The 18,657-nt window shown below is 37.6% G+C and overlaps 1 protein-coding gene across 1 annotated transcript; it reads right to left on the reverse strand.

The window, feature by feature from the left end:
- Nucleotides 1-1,859: 1,859 nt before the first annotated feature.
- Nucleotides 1,860-17,718, reverse strand: tbx5a (T-box transcription factor 5a). Its single transcript, XM_051111048.1, has 9 exons — nt 17,642-17,718; nt 16,686-16,865; nt 15,654-15,748; nt 13,680-13,799; nt 12,447-12,594; nt 9,570-9,722; nt 6,261-6,352; nt 4,749-4,978; nt 1,860-3,698 (listed from the first exon to the last, which is right to left on the reverse strand). The coding sequence occupies exons 2-9, from the start codon at nt 16,827-16,829 to the stop codon at nt 3,112-3,114; spliced, it is 1,569 nt and encodes a 522-aa protein (XP_050967005.1). The 5' UTR covers nt 16,830-16,865; nt 17,642-17,718; the 3' UTR covers nt 1,860-3,111.
- Nucleotides 17,719-18,657: the final 939 nt, after the last annotated feature.

Here is an 18,657-nt window from a genome sequence, read left to right on the forward strand (position 1 = left end):
CTTTTGATTAGGCTGTTGATAGAACTAACAAAAGGAACAGCTAATGCTTTTAAGCCAAAGCATTAAAGGCCAAATATCAGTCGATTTTTTTTTATTTATTTTTTTTTTCATGTCAGTCTATAACTAATACATTGGCATTTTTACCTCCTGCTTTTACTAACTCTTAATTCTCTTCGCTAGGATTATTAAAGTCTACAAAGGCTCATCACATAATTAATGGCTCTAACCCTCACCACTTAAACCCTGACGGCTAGTCCAGTGAACCTGCCTTTGAAAAACATAGCCTGTCTTAAAACATTTTTCAGAAACCTACGGTATAATCCATCTTGAGTCACACATGCATGTTTGGCTGATCGGAAGATGCGTGGGGGGGCGTGCTCATAAATCAGCCGTTAAGCAGTAGGGATGAGGCGGGGAGGCTACAGGGTTAATGAATTTCTCCGGCTGGTTGGGGGTTGCTCAGGGTCCCGGCGAGGGATAAGACTGGATGCGTAGGAGCAGGTTGTCCAGAGAGGCCCCATCAGTCAGATCAAAGGTGTCTGCAGGGAAGGTCACCGGTTTCGGCCAAAGACCTGTCCTGCGAGAGGCAAGCGACTTAAAAACACTAATAAACAGTTGTGAGAGCTGCGATTCTGTATACGCTACTCACCTATAAACTTTATATGTGCAATCATTGTTTGGAATTCTTTAATCTCATAGTGCACTATAGACGAAAGAACTGGTAATACTTTGAAACAAGTTTCCATCTGTTAACATTAGTTATTGCATTAGCTAACATGCACTAACAATAAGAAATACATTTATTTATCTATGTTGGTAATGCAAAAATTGTTCATTAGTTCATGTTAGTTCACAGTACATTAATGTTAAAAAAATACAACTACTGATTTATATAAGTATTTAATGTAATTTTATTTGTAAATGTTGAAATTAACATTGGCTATATTAAAAAATTCAGCAGAAATTTTGTTCATTATCAGTTCATGTTAACTAATGTGGTTAACTAGTATTAACATGTAAAACCTTATTGTTAAATGTTAGCAAAAATCAAGCATTGTTAATGTAGCTAAAAAAAACTTGTTCATATAAGATTTTTTTTAATCGTTGAGGCAGTTTTGTCCTTCCGAAAGATTTTGGTTTTTTTCATAATTGCACTCAGTCATTTTAGTCTAATCCTACTGTTTTATAAAATCAAAACAAGCCCACATTGTCTTCTTGCTCTGAATGCATGTGTTTGTCATTTTTCAGATGAACAGTTTTTCATCAGCTTTTTTCAGTTTTCACATTTACCGGTTCAGCAATCTACTTCAGACTGCCACTAGAGGTCAATGGTTAACTCCATTTTGGCTCAGAATGGACTGTTTTCTCAAGGGTGACATGTTGAAGATTTAGAGAGAGGCCTCAGCGCAGGGGATGTAATTGTTGCTTAAACCCCCTTTAATCCAAAGGATTTTCTACACAACTGCTAATTTGTCAAGACCATCATTAATATCTTATAAAAAATACAAGACATTCCTCAACCAAATGGATTCCAAAACGAAGCACTCAAATAGGCTTCGACATTGAAAATGATTGTCATAACTGAATGAACGTGCTTTAACTCTTAGAATAACACTATAACATTTGTTTCAATACAATAGTTAAGGTTAGGATTAGTTTTTTTTCTTTAATTGTCAGTTATTAAAATGGTCACCTCCAGCAATCTTTAGCTCCGCCAGGTCTGAAAAGTCATTCCTCAGATCCATTGAGGATAATCATGGAGTTAAGCATTAATAGGCTTATGATATGGCATTGTACCATGGCATGGATTTATGCCACAGTCGGAGTTGCATTAAATAAGCTCAGAATTCAAGGAAGAATCTTTTACATTTATTCTGTTTTCTATGTACATTTTGTTGTATGTACAGCATATGTTGTTTTCGACAGTTATTCATAAGCATTCAGAATTATAAACCAGACTGATTATGTTTTTTTTCTGCGTTTTCTCTTTTTTTTTCCAACTAAAAAGAAAGTTTGACTACCAAACTCAAAGTAATGAAAAAAGTCAACCTAGCAAATGGCCTTTAAGGTAAAGTAGCAAAGTTTTATAATACAAGAAAAATAAATACTATTAACAGGAAAAATCTGCTGACTACAAGTGTCCAAAAATAAAGATCTTCATAGCAAAGTTTGATGCAATATTGTATCTCGGATGTTCTAGAATAACTCTAAAGCATTTTTGAGTTATGAACTCTGTGATTAGTGCTCTGAGCAAAATGTTACTCATCTGTGTACTAACAGAGATAATGTGGCCAGTATGGCCATGATAAGCTTATAAGTACTATTAAACTATCAATCTGTTATATGTTTAGTTTTATTTGTGTGCTGTGCCATACAATTTCCAGCTAACATTTTTGTAAAAAGTGCTCATTTATCCAATTAATTCAACTGACTTTTTGTATCATGGACCTGGTAATTCAAAGATGAATAAATAATTTTTGAAACTTATGTAAGTGGAAAAAACTTGTAATACATCCCTGAACAAAATCTGCACCACCAAAATGCATTAGTCTTGACTAACTGCAAATCAGCACTTAAACCGATGTGCTGTGATTTGAGAGACAAATGGTGCTCACTGACCAGATTCCCATACAGGTTTAGAAACCGTCAAGCATAAGATCCCGAACACTTGTTCTATAACATATTGCCTCATACTTCCAAAGTACAAAGTTAAAAACAACTCAAATAATAAAACGAAAAAGTACTATAAAACTGGTCTGGTTCCTCAATTACTTTGCCATATTTTTCTTTTTTCAATAAAAGGTTTGTCAGTAAAACTGTTGGCATCCTTGTGCATTTATCCTTGCATTGAAAGGGAAAAGTTCTTTGTCCCTGATATACAGTCAGTATACAGTCAGTATCATGCAAATACATGTCTCATGTTACTGTCCTGCTCAAACACCGAGACATTCATTGCTGCCTCAGCCAGTGGAACTGGCTTCGAACTGTTTATGACACAAGTTGCCTACGCCGCAAGCTCTCACAAAGCAGCATAGATATAAAAGATATAAATATGCAGGAAAGCGCCTCTCCTCCATGTTGGGGCCTCTTATGCTGTTAGAGAGAATCCAGTTAGCTGCCCTCATTCCAGTCGGGCATAATGCTTACGCTGTGCACGGCGTGGTACTGGTGCGGGGACAGGGTGCGGGGTATACTATGAGTGTACAAGTACTCGTTGCCCTGCAGGCTGGCAGTCGGCGACTGAATTCCCGCACTCGGACTGCACTGGCGGCCCAGCGACTGATGCGACATGGAACCCTGGTACATGGCATGGGTGTCGCCCAGCTGTGGTGAGGCGTGCCCTGTGACGCCACTCAGTCTGGACACCAGGGGTCCTGAGGTGAAGTGAGCTGAGAAGTGCTGGTAGGGCAGTCGCTCCATCTGCTGCATGGTCGTCACCGAGCAGCCACCGTAAGGAGAGACGCCCGCCCAGGTGTTGCAGCTGATGTCTTCTAGGCTGGGCACGGGCTCGGCGGATTGCGATGCGCTGGCGTACATGCAAGCCTGGCGCTGGCCAGACTCTGCCCTGTAGGGGGCGCCGCTAAGACCCAGAGACTGAGAGTAGCTAACGGGCCGATAGTAGTGATCGTCCTCACTGGATGAGCTTTCCACATAGGTCTTCTTGTACGAGTGCTCTCCTGCATGACAGTCGTCCTCAACTGCATAGACAAAATGGGATGAAAATGAATTCAGCACCATCTAGAGCAGTGGTTCTCATCCACGTGCCTGGAGCTCAACACTTCACATTTTGCAAGTCTTTGTCCAACCAAGTCCCTTAAAAATAGTACTTTTCTGCAACACCGTTTTTACATTTGCAGCAGTTTCAAAGAGAAATATCCACTGAGTGGCGCTAAAACACGGGTTCAATATGCGAACCCTGGCATGGTACGTAATGCTGTGTTTTTATTATGTTGCTTCAGGTACATATGCAGCGGTTCAGAGTTCAAATATCCAGGGACTGTCGCTAAGTTAATGCTGTATTGTGTTGGAAATATGCCCTACACCAAACCTAACCCTAAACCTACTCGATAGTGTTAAGAAATGCAAAAGTGTTATAAAAGAGCATTTGTTGGCACAGGTGTGCCATTCGAATCTTCCTTGTGTACAGATTTGAACTGTTTTGTCGCACCGTAGTTACACTTTTAGAGTTAGAGCTCTTCACCTCTCAAGTACATCTCCTTACTGTGAGAGCTACCGAACAAATCTACCGTCTATAAAAAGCATAGATATGAAGCTGGATATGTGATGCTAACATTTAAGCACCAGTTTTCAAATCTCCCAGCGTATTAAAATTGTTTTAAAGTCATAACATAATGTTCTTCAAGTAATTGTGCGAAAATTACACTTTATTAATCGAAACTCTGTAAATCATACTTTGTGAGAAAAGGAATAAAAAGTGTCAGAGTTTTATTGCCTCTAGTGTTCATTTCTTCTGGAAACTGCAGTGATATGTACTTATTTGTACGTATTTCGCGTCTTGTGAAAAAGTGCCCCCAGGTACGTTTTTGCCATGAGACCAGGTAGTCTTTGTCTGACATGCCCATTCAAAGTTTTGGAGTCTCTACTAATGGGCTGATGACCTGAATCAGGTATGTTTGATTAAGGAAATAAGCTACTCCAGGAATATAGTTGAGAACCACTGATCTAGAAACATCCAAACTGATAATGAACACTAAAAGCTAAAATTTTACATGACATGATGGACCCACCTTTCCTCTTGATGCAGTGATAGTCTTGACTGTGTTCGTGGGGCAGCGGGTAAGAGCTCGACTGAGGCAGCAGATCCTGGGATGAGCTCGTGACCCCATTCTCACAGGAGTACTGGGAGCTCATGCTACTGGGAGTAGACAGACCTTGGACGTCACCACCGAACGGACTCTGGCTAGTGCCAACCCGCTGACGTACAGTACTACGAGGGACCACCGGATACTCCTTGGTGCTTTAGGGAACAGAACGGACTGCATGAGCCATTTCATGGCATACATTTACATGCTGTCTTTCAGTGAGGGATCTTGAAACCGTACCATTGATAGCTAACCACATCCACCATCGTCACACACCACTGTGTCAGAATAATCTCTTCACCATCTGTCTGCGATGTGGGCTTTTCCATACCAATTAATCAATGAAAGTTGTAAGAGGCACTTTGCTTTAATTCCTACACTATTCCTTTTGAACCACTGACCTGGTTTTCAGTTGGTCCGAGTTTAACTAAGACCAGACCTGCTTTGTCTCACTGTTTGACAGTGGAGGACAGATAGGATATCAGGACCTTTGACTTCTACAGAGCACCATGGTGGAGTTTTCATTCTCTCTGTATTTTTATGATGCATTACTCTCTTCTTTTTAACGAATAGCAGTTTCCTTGCTTGTACGCCACCTCGGATTAAAGCGTCTGCTGAATGCATAAAGTCATGTTAATAGCAGTGCCATGTAACGGATTCAGTAGGGGAACCGTATATGCTTCAGTTGGGTCTTAAAGTCTTCAGGTCATTATCTGGAAACTCAATAGAAGGCTCTCGTGGGATACATTAGTCAGTTCTTTCTCTGCTTGTTTGAAAGTAACAACAGACAAAGTTAACTACGGCATGGAAAGAGCATTGCCATTTTTTCCTAGTGTATCATGAAGTCTGTCATTTTGGAGTGGACAACGCCTGTGTTGGCTGCTGTTGGCCCTACGACCAGATTTTCTGCTTTGAAAATGTGTTTTTCCACACTCTATACTGCAGTCATCTGGAGAAAATAAGAACACAAGCCATGTGGTCTTTGCCTCCACTGAACCAACTATATCACAACTGCAGACAACTGTTCTGGATCTACACAGAGCTGAAAGAGAGATATTGCCATGGCCAGTCAGATGGGAGTCAGCAGCTCCGGGAGTGGACGGATTTCAAGAGGAACACTCGCATAACAAGTGTCCCCTCAGTCAGGAGCACTGCCTTCGTGAAAGCAGCTGTCTCTGGTTTGTATCTGTGTTGGGTGTTTGTGCATTGATCAGCACCATCATGTTTAGTTTAGCTTCAGTCTGACTGCCCATCTGAAGACGCTGGTCAACTCTCCTGTCAGGCCTGATGTGAGCACATTTAGAGCGGCTATCTGTAAGACACCTATATAAAGAGGGAGGTCCTAACCTAAGCTGTTAGGATGGCTGATAGTTTTTTTTTTTTTTTTAACTCTACGCAAGCACTCGCTCATGAAAATGTCACTCTTCACAGGCTCACCTCTGCATTCTTGACATACGATGCAGCTCCATATCGTCACTTCCACGAAAGCCCTTTGCAAAGGGATTGTTCTCGATCTTCAGCTGGGTGATCTGTAAAACAGCCAACACACCAGTTTTACCTTGCTTCAGGGTTTGGTCTTCAGCACCTGTATCAACTGTTTAAATACTCCTGGACTCTCTACTTCACTTGAAACAAACCATGAGATTCTCAAACCTGATTTGAACTCCAGATATCTTGTTGTTAATGACATGAGAGCATGCTTTGACATCTTAAAGCCCACAAGATATTGTTTTATTTCTAAATGATGTCTTGGCATAGTAAAAAAACAAAAAAAACAAAAGATGATTTATAGATGATTTGCTTTTGCCGCCTTTTTTTTTAACGTTTGCAGTTATGCATTCATGAATTTAGTGAATTTGCACTGAACACGGTTCTGCCTTGACCAGCTGTCTTATAAGTGTCTGTTAATGAGGGAACCCACTGTAACAACTTGAATCTCTTAAGGCTTTGAAACCATATCTAATAGAATATTTTATTGCACAATGTCTATAAAGGAGCATAATGAGCTCTGCCGCTTTTGGAAATTGACAAATTATCCTAGTGTTTTTTTTTCTGCTTGGTCAGCAGAAGATGAAAAGACGAAATCTCGATGTACCATGCTGTGGTTTGTTTGATGCTTCGCTAATGTAGAAAAACATCTGTCAGTTTGGATAAAAATTGGTGTAGATTTTTGTCTTTACATAAAACTGAAAAATGTTTCTAATAATTACACACAACAGGCACAGATAACCATTGTTCATTTCATAGTCTGTGAGCTCTAATATAAATTATTAGCGGTCAACGTAATATATATATATAGTAAATAGCGTTTATGCATTTACAAACACATTCCTTTTGCCTTAATGGTAACTTCTTTAGTTATTTAGAATTAATTCTAATCATATTTGTATCCCATTGATTAAGGGACAAAATTATTATTATTATTATATTTATAATCTCTGAATCTTTTAAAGTGAGTGAAAGATAGTATTTGAAACGAAAAACGACGTCTTTAAAATGGAACAGAGTGTTCAGGAAATTATGGTTTTAAAACATTTGCATATGAAGTTAATCCCATGTACAACTGCCAAATTTGCAAAAGCGATGCTAATATCTGTACTGATGGACACTAATGTGTTGGCGGATTTAAAGTGAGTTTAGGGATAGTCCTTTAATGATACTTACTGTCTCTGCTATGGTTTTATTTTTGGCTGTTGTGGTGTGTTTCCTAACAGGACCTGATCTTTGACACTACTTTGGCTCTCACTTGAGATGAGACCTTGTAAAAAATGGACATGTTGGGACGCACCTTTGAGCTCTCATAAACGCACTGTGTGTTTGGCAGACTTCAAAAAACTTAGTGGTTTTGTATATGACAATTTGATGTTTTTAATGTTTACCCGTTTACCCCTAATGGTGCAAACTGAAATTTTTTGTCAAACTATGTCAGCGTAGTATTTTGGAAGGTCAACTAGACTTGGCGGCGCTTTGGTAAATGCGCTTGCTTTAAAGAAATTTGGTCACTACAGTTATCTTTTGTTTTCGTATTTATATTTATTCAGTTTATGTCTCTTTTTTTATTTCCAATAATTTTATGTCCCTGATTTTTCACTGATCAATTGAATTCAATAAAGTAGAGGTTTACTGAGGTCAGCCCTTGCGTTATAGCAGCAGGTTTTTACGTACCTAGTCTACATATACATATGTATATACATATACATATACTCTCTCTCTCTCTCTCTCTCTCTCTCTATATATATATATATATATATATATACAGGTAACCTACACATGATTATCCACGTTTGCAGGTTTGTCCAGCTGCAAGGGCAAGGTCCAAACGGTTATTCGAAATCAATTACTTTTAATGACATACAGGTGCACATGCGTTTACCCTTTTTAGGTGCGTAAAATTGCTTTCCTGAATTTTTTGTAAAGACGTAGACCTAAGAATTGTGTTGCAATAATTTGTTGTTATAATTAAAAGTCATAAGAGGTGAAAAGTCTAAAAACCAAGCAGTGTGAATAATTAATAGACTTCATCCTGTTTGTTAATTAAAAACGAACATTTTTTCTTTTGTGTTAAAAGCGAGGGCGAAAACAACAACAGAAAGTATGCACTTCATCTCGGCGATCTCTTTAAAAAGCATCGACAGGCCTTCTAGAGACGTCAAACAAACCTTTGACTGTCCTGATGTTTTACTCTAATTGCAATCAATTAATAAGTACTGTTAAACAAAAGTGGTCTGAATTAAAGTCCGCTAAATGCGCGCAGTTCTTTGTCATCAGTCTAATCAATTATTACACAAATCTGTTATCCAGATGAGTATTAGACCCGAAACGAAGTGTTCAGCTTTTTCGTATTCTTATTTGCAAATATGATTGCACGCACATTCAACTATTTGAGTTTTTAACTGGAAGTTACATTAACAACTGTCCATCCAGAAGTGCAACTAATGTGACAAAAACACACTCTTGCCTATTATAGCCATCATATTTAATCATGTTGACGACCTTAGAATGACGAGGTACAAGTATCATGGTTGGAACTAGACTATTAACCAATTATCGAAATCTGAATGCATGAATGGAAATATTCTGAGAAAACATAACAGCTGACTAAATAAATCATGATTAGTGTAACATTTCGTTTTCACGCCATATAAACATTTCACACATCTTCGTTTTCTTCTTTTTTTTCCTAAGTAAAATATGTAATAGTAATTCGCGCTAATCTGAATGCCTAACAATAAACGCGTTACAGTATTAACTGCAATACAGCCAGACTCTCAATATATGCAAGACAAGCTTTGCTTTCAAGAAAATTACTTAACCGGCTTATGAACTGATCCCTTTTCGTGAATTCAGAGAGGAAAAATTAAAGGTAGAGTAAATAGATATATAAATGCTAAATGTTACATAAAATAATATTATAAATTCGCATTAGCGGAATTGAGAGTTACAATTAACAAAAATATTTTTGTTAGCTACACAAATCTTAATTTTTTCCCCAGGTCCCTATCGCTATGAAATAAAGCTTATGTCATGGTCTTACGAATAACCTAATGGACTGGAATCATTATATCAACCAGGAATAATAAGTCTGTTTCCTAAAACGGATAAGTCTTTGTTAATTCTGTAATTTCGTAGATTCACAAAATCGAATCATATATATTTTTAAACTTCAAATTTATAAAGTTAAAAATAATCACAACACGATAACCTACAATTCTCGTTATGTACATTTTATTCCGTCAAACTTCTTACCTTATGGTTTTGGTAAGACGTGACTGCAATAAAAGCCGTTTCTGGAAACACATGAGTGCAGAAAGCGGTGTTTTTGGATCCAAATCCGTTATTTTCATCTGCCTTTACGATGTGGATCCTCGGTTGATATTTATGCATGGAATTCAGGATAATCTGGAGAGAAAATAGAGCTCAAACATGACCGACCTTGTAAAGCAAACACCTCGTAATTACATGCGCATTATTCAGCTGACTTTTCCGATTACATACAGTAATATACTGAAAAACATTTTATATAAAATTATGCCACTATGCTTGATTAATGTGATTGCGAAATGACATCGCTTATTATGTTATGAACTGTGTCTTTCAGCTGCATTTTAAACACCCCAAATACTGTCTCCCCAAATATGACCTCCTCCGTGCCGCTTTGAGATCAATAATCAGCGCTATTGCTGTCCGTCTGTCCGCACTTAAAATTGAGACCTGCTTTCCGTGGACAAGTCTGATTGTAGTCTCGGACTTCTAGAGACTTTCTGCTAAGCAATGTCAAGCAGTTTTGCAGTGGTCACTTAAGTATGGATTTAAAAAAATATATTTTATCAAAATGACTTTGGTCCAAGTTCTTGTAGGCTCTGTAGGTTGTTCCTGTCCTCCAAGTCAAATGTGTGTATAACGTCGACTACTCTAAGTGGATTTTGTCTAAACTTTGCATTCTGGATGAGCATGCCAAGTTTACACACACATGCATTCCTATTTTCCATTTTCATGCGTTTTCCCCTCGCATGCATTCTCCAAACAACTGCAGCGTTTCTCCTTTGATCAGTGACATCGGTCCACTCCCTCCAAGCGGCTCTTGGCTCAACATAACACTTGGAAAGCAGGGCTCGTTGTAAACTTTCAACATTGCTCTCAGCTGAGAATATTGCTTTTGCTCAAGATGGACAAGATGATTTATTGTGGAAGGTAAAATACAAAATGCATTGCACTTTAATATTAGTGAAGTCAAAATGAAATTATTCTCAGTTTTCTGAAGCATCTGGCATGTAGCCACGCACACTGTAGGCGTACTTGGATTAAACAAGAGGTGCAACCGCACAGTTTTGGCGAAAAGCTGACTGGGACATATAAGAATATTTGGAGAACTGTATGGACATGAGAAAAGTTTTTTGCGGGACCACCCACTGGGAGTGCAGCATTTGTCTGTTCTGGGTGCCCTGTTGCCCCATTTCTCCATTTGCTCCTGCGCTGTATGATAGTTTTTAATGATAGTGAGCGATCACTGAGGGCTCTGAATGTTGCCCCACTCTTTCATGTTGCCGACATCACAGGGACTCTGAAACCCTCCAGATTAACAGCCTTTGTATACCTCTGTCCATCACTCATCACACTCTGTCATTAAATATAAACAGTTTGAAGCACAGTTATCCAAACTCCGCCATTTGACTCAGATATTTCTGGATGGCTGCAAGAGGCAAAGAATGTGTATGTCTATTGAACGCTTGATGAATGGTACTAAAATGATCAAAGCCAAAGCTGTAGTTTACTTCCATCTAAAAACATTTTTAACTTGGAAAATTCAAACTGTGCTATCATCCTGACAAGTTAACTACTGATTTTACTATGTGCATTCTTGGTAAGTTATCCACATGGGAATTATTGTGAGTTTCTTTCAGACATCTTTATCTCATCATTGGAGTCTAATTAAGACAGAGTTCGGAACTATTGGCTCATTTTATGTATTTCCTAACAGGTTCCAGCTTATTGCATGTTCAGCCCTGTTTCTGAGACTAGTAATTATAAATAGGTCTGAAATTATTTCAACCACCTGGAACAACAAACCGATAGATTGTTATTTTGGTTGAGAAGCCGTACTTCATTTATAAATCCCAGGGCACTCTTTCAGCACAAAAGGGGGCACGCCAAGAACCACTGCAACCAATCAAAAATGCATTCTGGCCAGAAATTTACAACTCGGCTCACATTCCAGCTGGGCTCCGATTTCATTCTACCAGCTGAGGTTTGGCAAGAAAACAAGCCTGATCGACTTCAACCTTGTGATCAGAACTAAACAGCAAACTGCCTGCAGTCACAGATATGCATATGACACATCTATGCACCATCTGTTCGGATACAGACACAATGCTTCGTTTTCTAATTTCTTGCTTAAGTTGATTTGGCTTGTCCAGAAATCTGAGAAATGGTGAACCTCATGCTGTATTAAAACTCTGAGCTGAGCAACATTTGAATTGAGAGAGCTGAACTCAGGCTGATCTTTCTTTCGCCAGTAGCAAAAGCAAAACTCCTCTACATTAGTTTACTGTGCGTTAGGCTGAAAGTGAATACTATGCATATTAAAATTGCTGGTACCTGGAGAACAAAATTTCTTTAACCCCACACCAGTTTACAAAGAGTACATTTATAATCTGAATTTAGTGCTTCCACATCTGAGGCTGTCTGCTGGTGCTTCTGTTGTCACAATTATCATTACCGGATTTAAGATGTGTTTCAGTTATTAAACTGTTCTGGCGTTTGTCAGTAACACCTCTTCAGGGGTGGATTTTCTGATCTACAGCCTTGATACAATTCACCCACAACACTACCTGATCAGGGGTGTGTTTTCTAAAAGCATCATTGGCTTACTATGTTCGTAAGTTCCATTAAACTCTATTGGTAGGGACGGAGCTAGCGACCATAGTTGCTTTGGAGAAACGCACCCGAGACTGACATATGTGACTCTTTAAAAACTCAAAACCTCATTCTCTGCTGTCATTTCTATGTTTTTTGTGCTGATTTCAAATAGCTACAATCCAACATGTGATGATTTTGTCGGTAGTATATTTGTTTATGCAACCAAAAAAGTTTCAAAGCAAATACATGAATCCATTATTCACTTACATGTCCGAAGGGATCAAGGTGGTTGTTGGTTAATTTCAGCTTCTGGAAAGACACCAGTTGCCGCATCCAGTGCGCTCCAGTAGCTGGAGAATCTGGATGGACGTACAGCCTTCCCGGCATCGCAGGTTCTGCTTTCCCTGTCACAGACCTGATTCAAAGTGCAAAATACAGCTTTTTAAACACAATTTAGTATTTATTTAAACAAGCATTTGCTTCATTGTAAATATACTTTGGCTTCCCTCAACACTGTAGTCTGTTATACATGAAATATTTTATATTACTTTTATATCACTTACTTTTCTCTCATGTAATCATTGATATTGGTCTTTGCTGTATTAACTAGGAAAGTCACTGTGACAGGTTTGAGAATCTGTTTGTTTGTCAGTGCATTAATTATTACAAGGATAATTTCATTAAAACTATAAGATAATGTTTTGTTCCCTCAACATGTTTCCTTTATTGCAATCGAAATGTGATCCAGCCTACTACCTCCCATTTTTCATGCATCACTGCCTTGTGTATTGTACATAATGTCTTTCAAAGACCGGTTTATTTGGTTAATGGCTAAGATGATAGTTGATCAAGAGGGCCATTAGTTCCAGAGCTTGCACTGAACGGGTAATTATCAGGGATGTTGGCTTGTGGACATCCTCCCTCAATAACCTCAACGATTTAAAACCAATGACCCTGAAAAAGGAGTATACAACACATAGTGATATCTGTGCAGCAGATGGAATTGTTAGTACAGCAATGCAAAAGCAATTTTTTTCCTCTTAAAAATAAATCCTTAAATGTATACATTTCAAATTTTAAATTGTTTAAACTGAAATGTAAAAACTATTTTTTTACATTTTATCACTGTGTGACCATTAAGGAATATTTTAATGGTCTCACTGCTTTCTTTACTTAGTCCGTGTACCTGAGCACTGCACCTAACCTTTAAGGATTAATAATAAGAATGAATGAGTCCAATTTAATTATTTTAATATAAATAATCTGACAGGTCTTGTCAGGAACATTTGAGAAGGTTCTCTTTAGTACTAGATGGCGGCTATGGACAATTGAAACAATTTAAACGTTTGCTTTAAAAGACTTTGAGAATCTCCCAGAAGCCATCTACTTAAGTGAAAAAGGGGGAAGGGGGGGTTTAAGAATGTCAGAAAGAAAATTAGCAAATAAATAATAACCTTCATCAGTAACTTTAACTCTTAATAAAACAATTGACTCACGAACCATTTGTTATCAGCGAATTTATAGCGGTGGTCGTCCGCTGGCACAACATCCATCAGCAAAATGTATTTGGTTTTTGGGTTCAACCCGGTGACCTTCACTTTGAAGCTTGGGAACATCCGCCTGTGGATAAAAATGGGAAAATATTACAGCACGGATTGTGTTCAAGATGTGTTGAAGCTTTTATTAAATCATGCAATAATAATAATAATAATAATAATAATAATAATAATAATAATATTTAATAATAATAAAGTAGACTTTTATTTTTCGACTTCAGTGTAGATTTGTTACTGGAGACAACATATTATATTTGTTTAAAATATGTATAGCATAAATCAATCATTTTTAAACCAGCGTATAATATTAATACTAAAACGTGCTTATGGAGACGATTTTTTTTTTGACACTCCACAACTTAAGTTGAACAGGCGACTTGAATACACTTTTAGTAGCTAGTAGCTTTAGTACCTCCAAGAATGCTAAACATGCTAAATCTGATTCAGATTCATTTTACCTTGGGCATAGAATCTAACGATACATTTTAAAGATAAAAACAAAAGCAACTGTGTTAAAATAATTGAGTGAATAAAACTTAAAAGTGTGCATGAATGTGCGAAAACAATAAAAGCGATTTGCTTTCAGTAGGCCAGCTACACATTGTTTCAGATTGTAATGTTTTCACTTTAAGAAATGCACGTATTTAAATGCACAGAAAAGAAAAAAAAAACTACCAACAGTTTTTTTTTCTCCAGACCTATAAGGCAGAGAAGATTTTTTCACTAAACTGACGAGGAAATTATATCAGTACAAAAGCCACCTTGTCCAGCTGTGTGTGGAGAGAGAAAATCAGTTTTTGAAAGCTGCCGCGATGTGACTATATGAATAATGACTAGATCCGCAAGACAATTTGCTACCATGCACTGCCTCATTGAGGCACTTATAACGTTAAACATCAAAATAATTTACAGCGATGATCTCGGTATTTCTCGATCTTTTTATCCTATCATACTGATCCTAATGTCAAGCAACAGCAAAGTCGCACTGAGGAGTTAATGCACTGATTTCATTTTTTTAACCCGTATCTGATTTCTGAGAGGCCCTCTGCTGTTTTTAAAGAAGCAGAATATCTGTTAATGAAATACACGCTTGCTAAAATACTAACTTTAATGTTTAATATTTTATAACACTTCTCAGCTAAGAGAGAAGAATAACAATGCCGCAGCTCTAAACCACCAGACTGCTGCTTTAACCAGTAGCTTATTAGCAATTAGTAACATTAAAACAGACTAACAAACCACGTTAATTCTACATTTCAAAGGCAGTGCTGTTAGTATGCGGTGATGATATTCAAAACAAATGTTCTTAAAGTTTTAAAGTTGGATATAAGCTTGGTGCATAATTGTAACAATATTGACAAAAAAAATCCGCATCAAGAATCCAAATGAATATTTCCAGCTCCAGTATTAATTGGAATAAAAACCCATCTTAAATTATGGAAACTTAAAACCAGTGCTTACCGATTTACTGGAATAGCCTGCATTACTTATTACTGCTAACATTGCAAAATGTTGTAATCTCATACATTCTCAATAAAAACAAATAGTACAAAGTATCTATATTAACCACTAAGAAATCAGTATTATAGTTGTGTAGAAACCTGAATATATATTAATCTATAGCTCCAGGCAAACCACAATGTGCCGTTAAAAATCACAATGGAGAAATTATATTACAATCTAACTATGCATGTCCATTGCAGTGGGAAGAATTTATAAATGAATAGATTCATATACAATGAGTATTGTTCAATTAGTATTATAATTATATATTTATAGTAATAGGCGAATTAGTGTTTTAACGAGTATAGTGATAAATTAGAAATTGTGCGTTGTGTCCATTTTTATTTTTATATAAGTTATTCGAAAACTACATATGCAATGCATTTTCGAAACATTTGTGTCTTTTGTGTCTTACCTCCCTGCTTTGGTGATGATCATCTCAGTTCCCACTTCATGAAACTTTGTCCATAACTCTCGTTCGTGTAAGTACACTTTTATCCCTTCCATTCCCTTTCAAAAAGACAGATGCAGACGTGGAGAATGAACGTAACGAATGCAGATACACTGCAACTTTTTAAACATTAATAACGACGGTACCGCTACTCAAATGGCTTCAAAATTCATGTGGAGAAAAGTGAGAGAAAAAAGTTATTCATCTTTAAGTTTATAAATAATGCTGGCCTAGAATAAATGAATGGAAACGCAGAATTCGTTTTTAATTAATAAACTGGAATATTAAGTTAGTAGAACTTTAAGTTCTACACTACAAATGTAAGACTACACAAGAATATTAGTTGCACTAACTTTGAAATCTTGTGTAAGCTGTAACTCACAAGAAATTGGATTGGGAGTTCCGTTAGAAAGAATATTTGTGGAATTATCACAGAATGACAACAAATTGTTTTTTTTTTTTCTCAGAAATACGTGAACTAGTTACTGTCAACTATTCCCACATTTACACTAAACCAGATTATAGTAAGTGCGTACACACGTTCATCTACTGAATGTAGGCTACTTGTACTGAATTGCTTTTACGGCCCTCTGAAAAACAGAAAGTGATGAAATTACTGCACAGCTTTATTTATTTTCTTATGTCAGCGGCTGATCAACTATTGATTCAGATCTGCAACTAGCGCATCTCTTAGACGTTTACTTAGATATCTAAATCGTGACAATCCACAGAATACTTTGTTCTTATATATAGCTAGGTATAAATACTAAAACACACCCCAACACTAACAAAAATCTTTCTGCGATTTTAATATTTAAAAAGAAAAATTCTATATAATTTAAACCGTTTTACAAATTAGGACTTCCGCAAAAAGAGGTTTTAAGAGGTTTTGTAAGATTCGGCTCACTTCTGGGTACACATTTGTTGTTAACATTTTTTGTTAGCCTAAGTACACACACACACACACACCAGAATGGTTAAGACAGTAGTTGTTACCTGTTGAATGTATGTTGTCTGTGATGACGGGGATTTGCTAACGGCTCCATTCTGCTTGTCTGATTTACCATCGTTTTGTAAGTCTTTTGAATCGGTGTCACTGGGAGAGTTCTGGAGCCGAAAGGTGTCTTCGCTGTCCGCCATGTCAGAGGGGCCTGCGAACTACTGCAACCGCGAGGCCTAAACAACAGAAGAAAGAAAAAACAACAATCACTTTTTTTTACTTAAACAAGTATTTGAGTTGTTCAGTCTCCTTTGGACTATTTTACACCATTTTTATAAGTGCATGTCATCGATTTGATGGCATAAATTCTTACTCTGACCTTCAAAACTTTAAACAACAAACGAAATAAACTTCCACGTACGATATTAATCAAAATCTCTACAAAAATATCCGCTGGTTTCAAAACGTTCTTCATTAATACACTTCGATAAGGTCCTACAAAAACAGTGCTGTGCAGTAGTTAATTCTACAGTAGTTAATTCTCTTAATTCTAAATAATTTTGAAATGTCTGCTCACATAAATTATCCAGGTCAAGGCAACTTTCTTTAAACACAAACGCATGCATTACATATGCACATCAGTATACATAAAGATACACAATGCATATGTATAAACATTCAGATATTTAAATTCTCACTCTCTTACTTCATGCTCTTATTCCAAGTCAGGAATAAAACATCGCACGGGCCTCTATTGGAACTTTCTTTGGATGTCAGAAGAATTCAGGCACAAAGCCCAAGTACTGTTTGACAAATAATATTCTGCAATGTTGCTACAGTTACAGCTGCAACTAGACAATTCTGTGTGCCACAGATGTCGCAGTTATAGTTTACACATCTGTATGCCGATGGCTTATGCTGTAGGGAATAAAAGTGTGTCTGTAGCGCCGGCCTATAGTGCAACAACTCTAAATGAATCAGACTCAAATGAACCCGAAGAAACTGACATTACCTTAAATTCCAATGCAAGGCAGAGTTTTACAAATCCCTGAAACGGTACAATGCGCTCGTATCAGTTCCAAATATTTTCGGTTTGACAGCTAACTTCCCTTTGAATGTCAAATATATTCCAAACGTGTAGCTCACGAGATTCTGCTCTGTGAACCCATGGATTTTCTCTGTGTCCTCGCTGAGGCAAGAATCTTCATCCAGCTAGCGACCACGTGAATATATCGATTAAAAATGCGAATCGTTCTTCATGTGGTAGTGAGGGATTTGCTCTAACGGTAGTTCACACGCGTTCAGAGCACAGCAGCCCTTATTCTTCCCTTTACTAGTAGGCTCTATCTAGTATTCCTCGAGAAAAGAAGCGCGTTCATCTCCTCCCTCGCTCTCTTTCTTTATCCGCCCCTCTCTCTGTCTGTTTCTCTAATGGTCAAACCCTGTGCGTTACGCTGGAAAACGGAAGCGCCGGGACGAAACACGTAGGTAGTATGGGTCGGCTGGGATGTGGACACGCACTGCCGTGACAATATCGGTCCACCCACAGTATAACTGCCCCCCCCCCAACATCACCACCACCCACCCTCCCCTCAAAAACTCTGTATTCTTGAATGAGAAGACATTTTAAACGCACATATACAGCATGTGCGCATCTCGTCGTCTTGTACCATATACCACTGATGTGTGCTCCGTGTATTTTATTGTATTTTACTATTCTGTAGATTATTCTCATCGAATCAGTTTTTTTTATTAAACAGTGCGTATGTGAAACCTAAAATGTATTAAATAAAACATAAAATACATAGAATACTGTGATAGCCTACAAGTATTAAAGCTTTGGTCTCCATTAGTTAACGACCAAAGCTTAACAACTACTAAGACTGAGAGTAAAACAGACACATGACATGCAAAAACTAACGGAATTTGTTTAAAAGGACGTTTGTAATGAAAAGTTTGAGTCACGTAATGTGTGTCGTTTGTTTGTGTGAACTACACGCCGCAGGTTTGTGTGACTTGACAAGACGG

This window comes from Labeo rohita, chromosome 5 (genome assembly GCF_022985175.1).
Source record: "Labeo rohita strain BAU-BD-2019 chromosome 5, IGBB_LRoh.1.0, whole genome shotgun sequence".
In the NCBI taxonomy this organism is placed as follows: domain Eukaryota; kingdom Metazoa; phylum Chordata; class Actinopteri; order Cypriniformes; family Cyprinidae; genus Labeo; species Labeo rohita.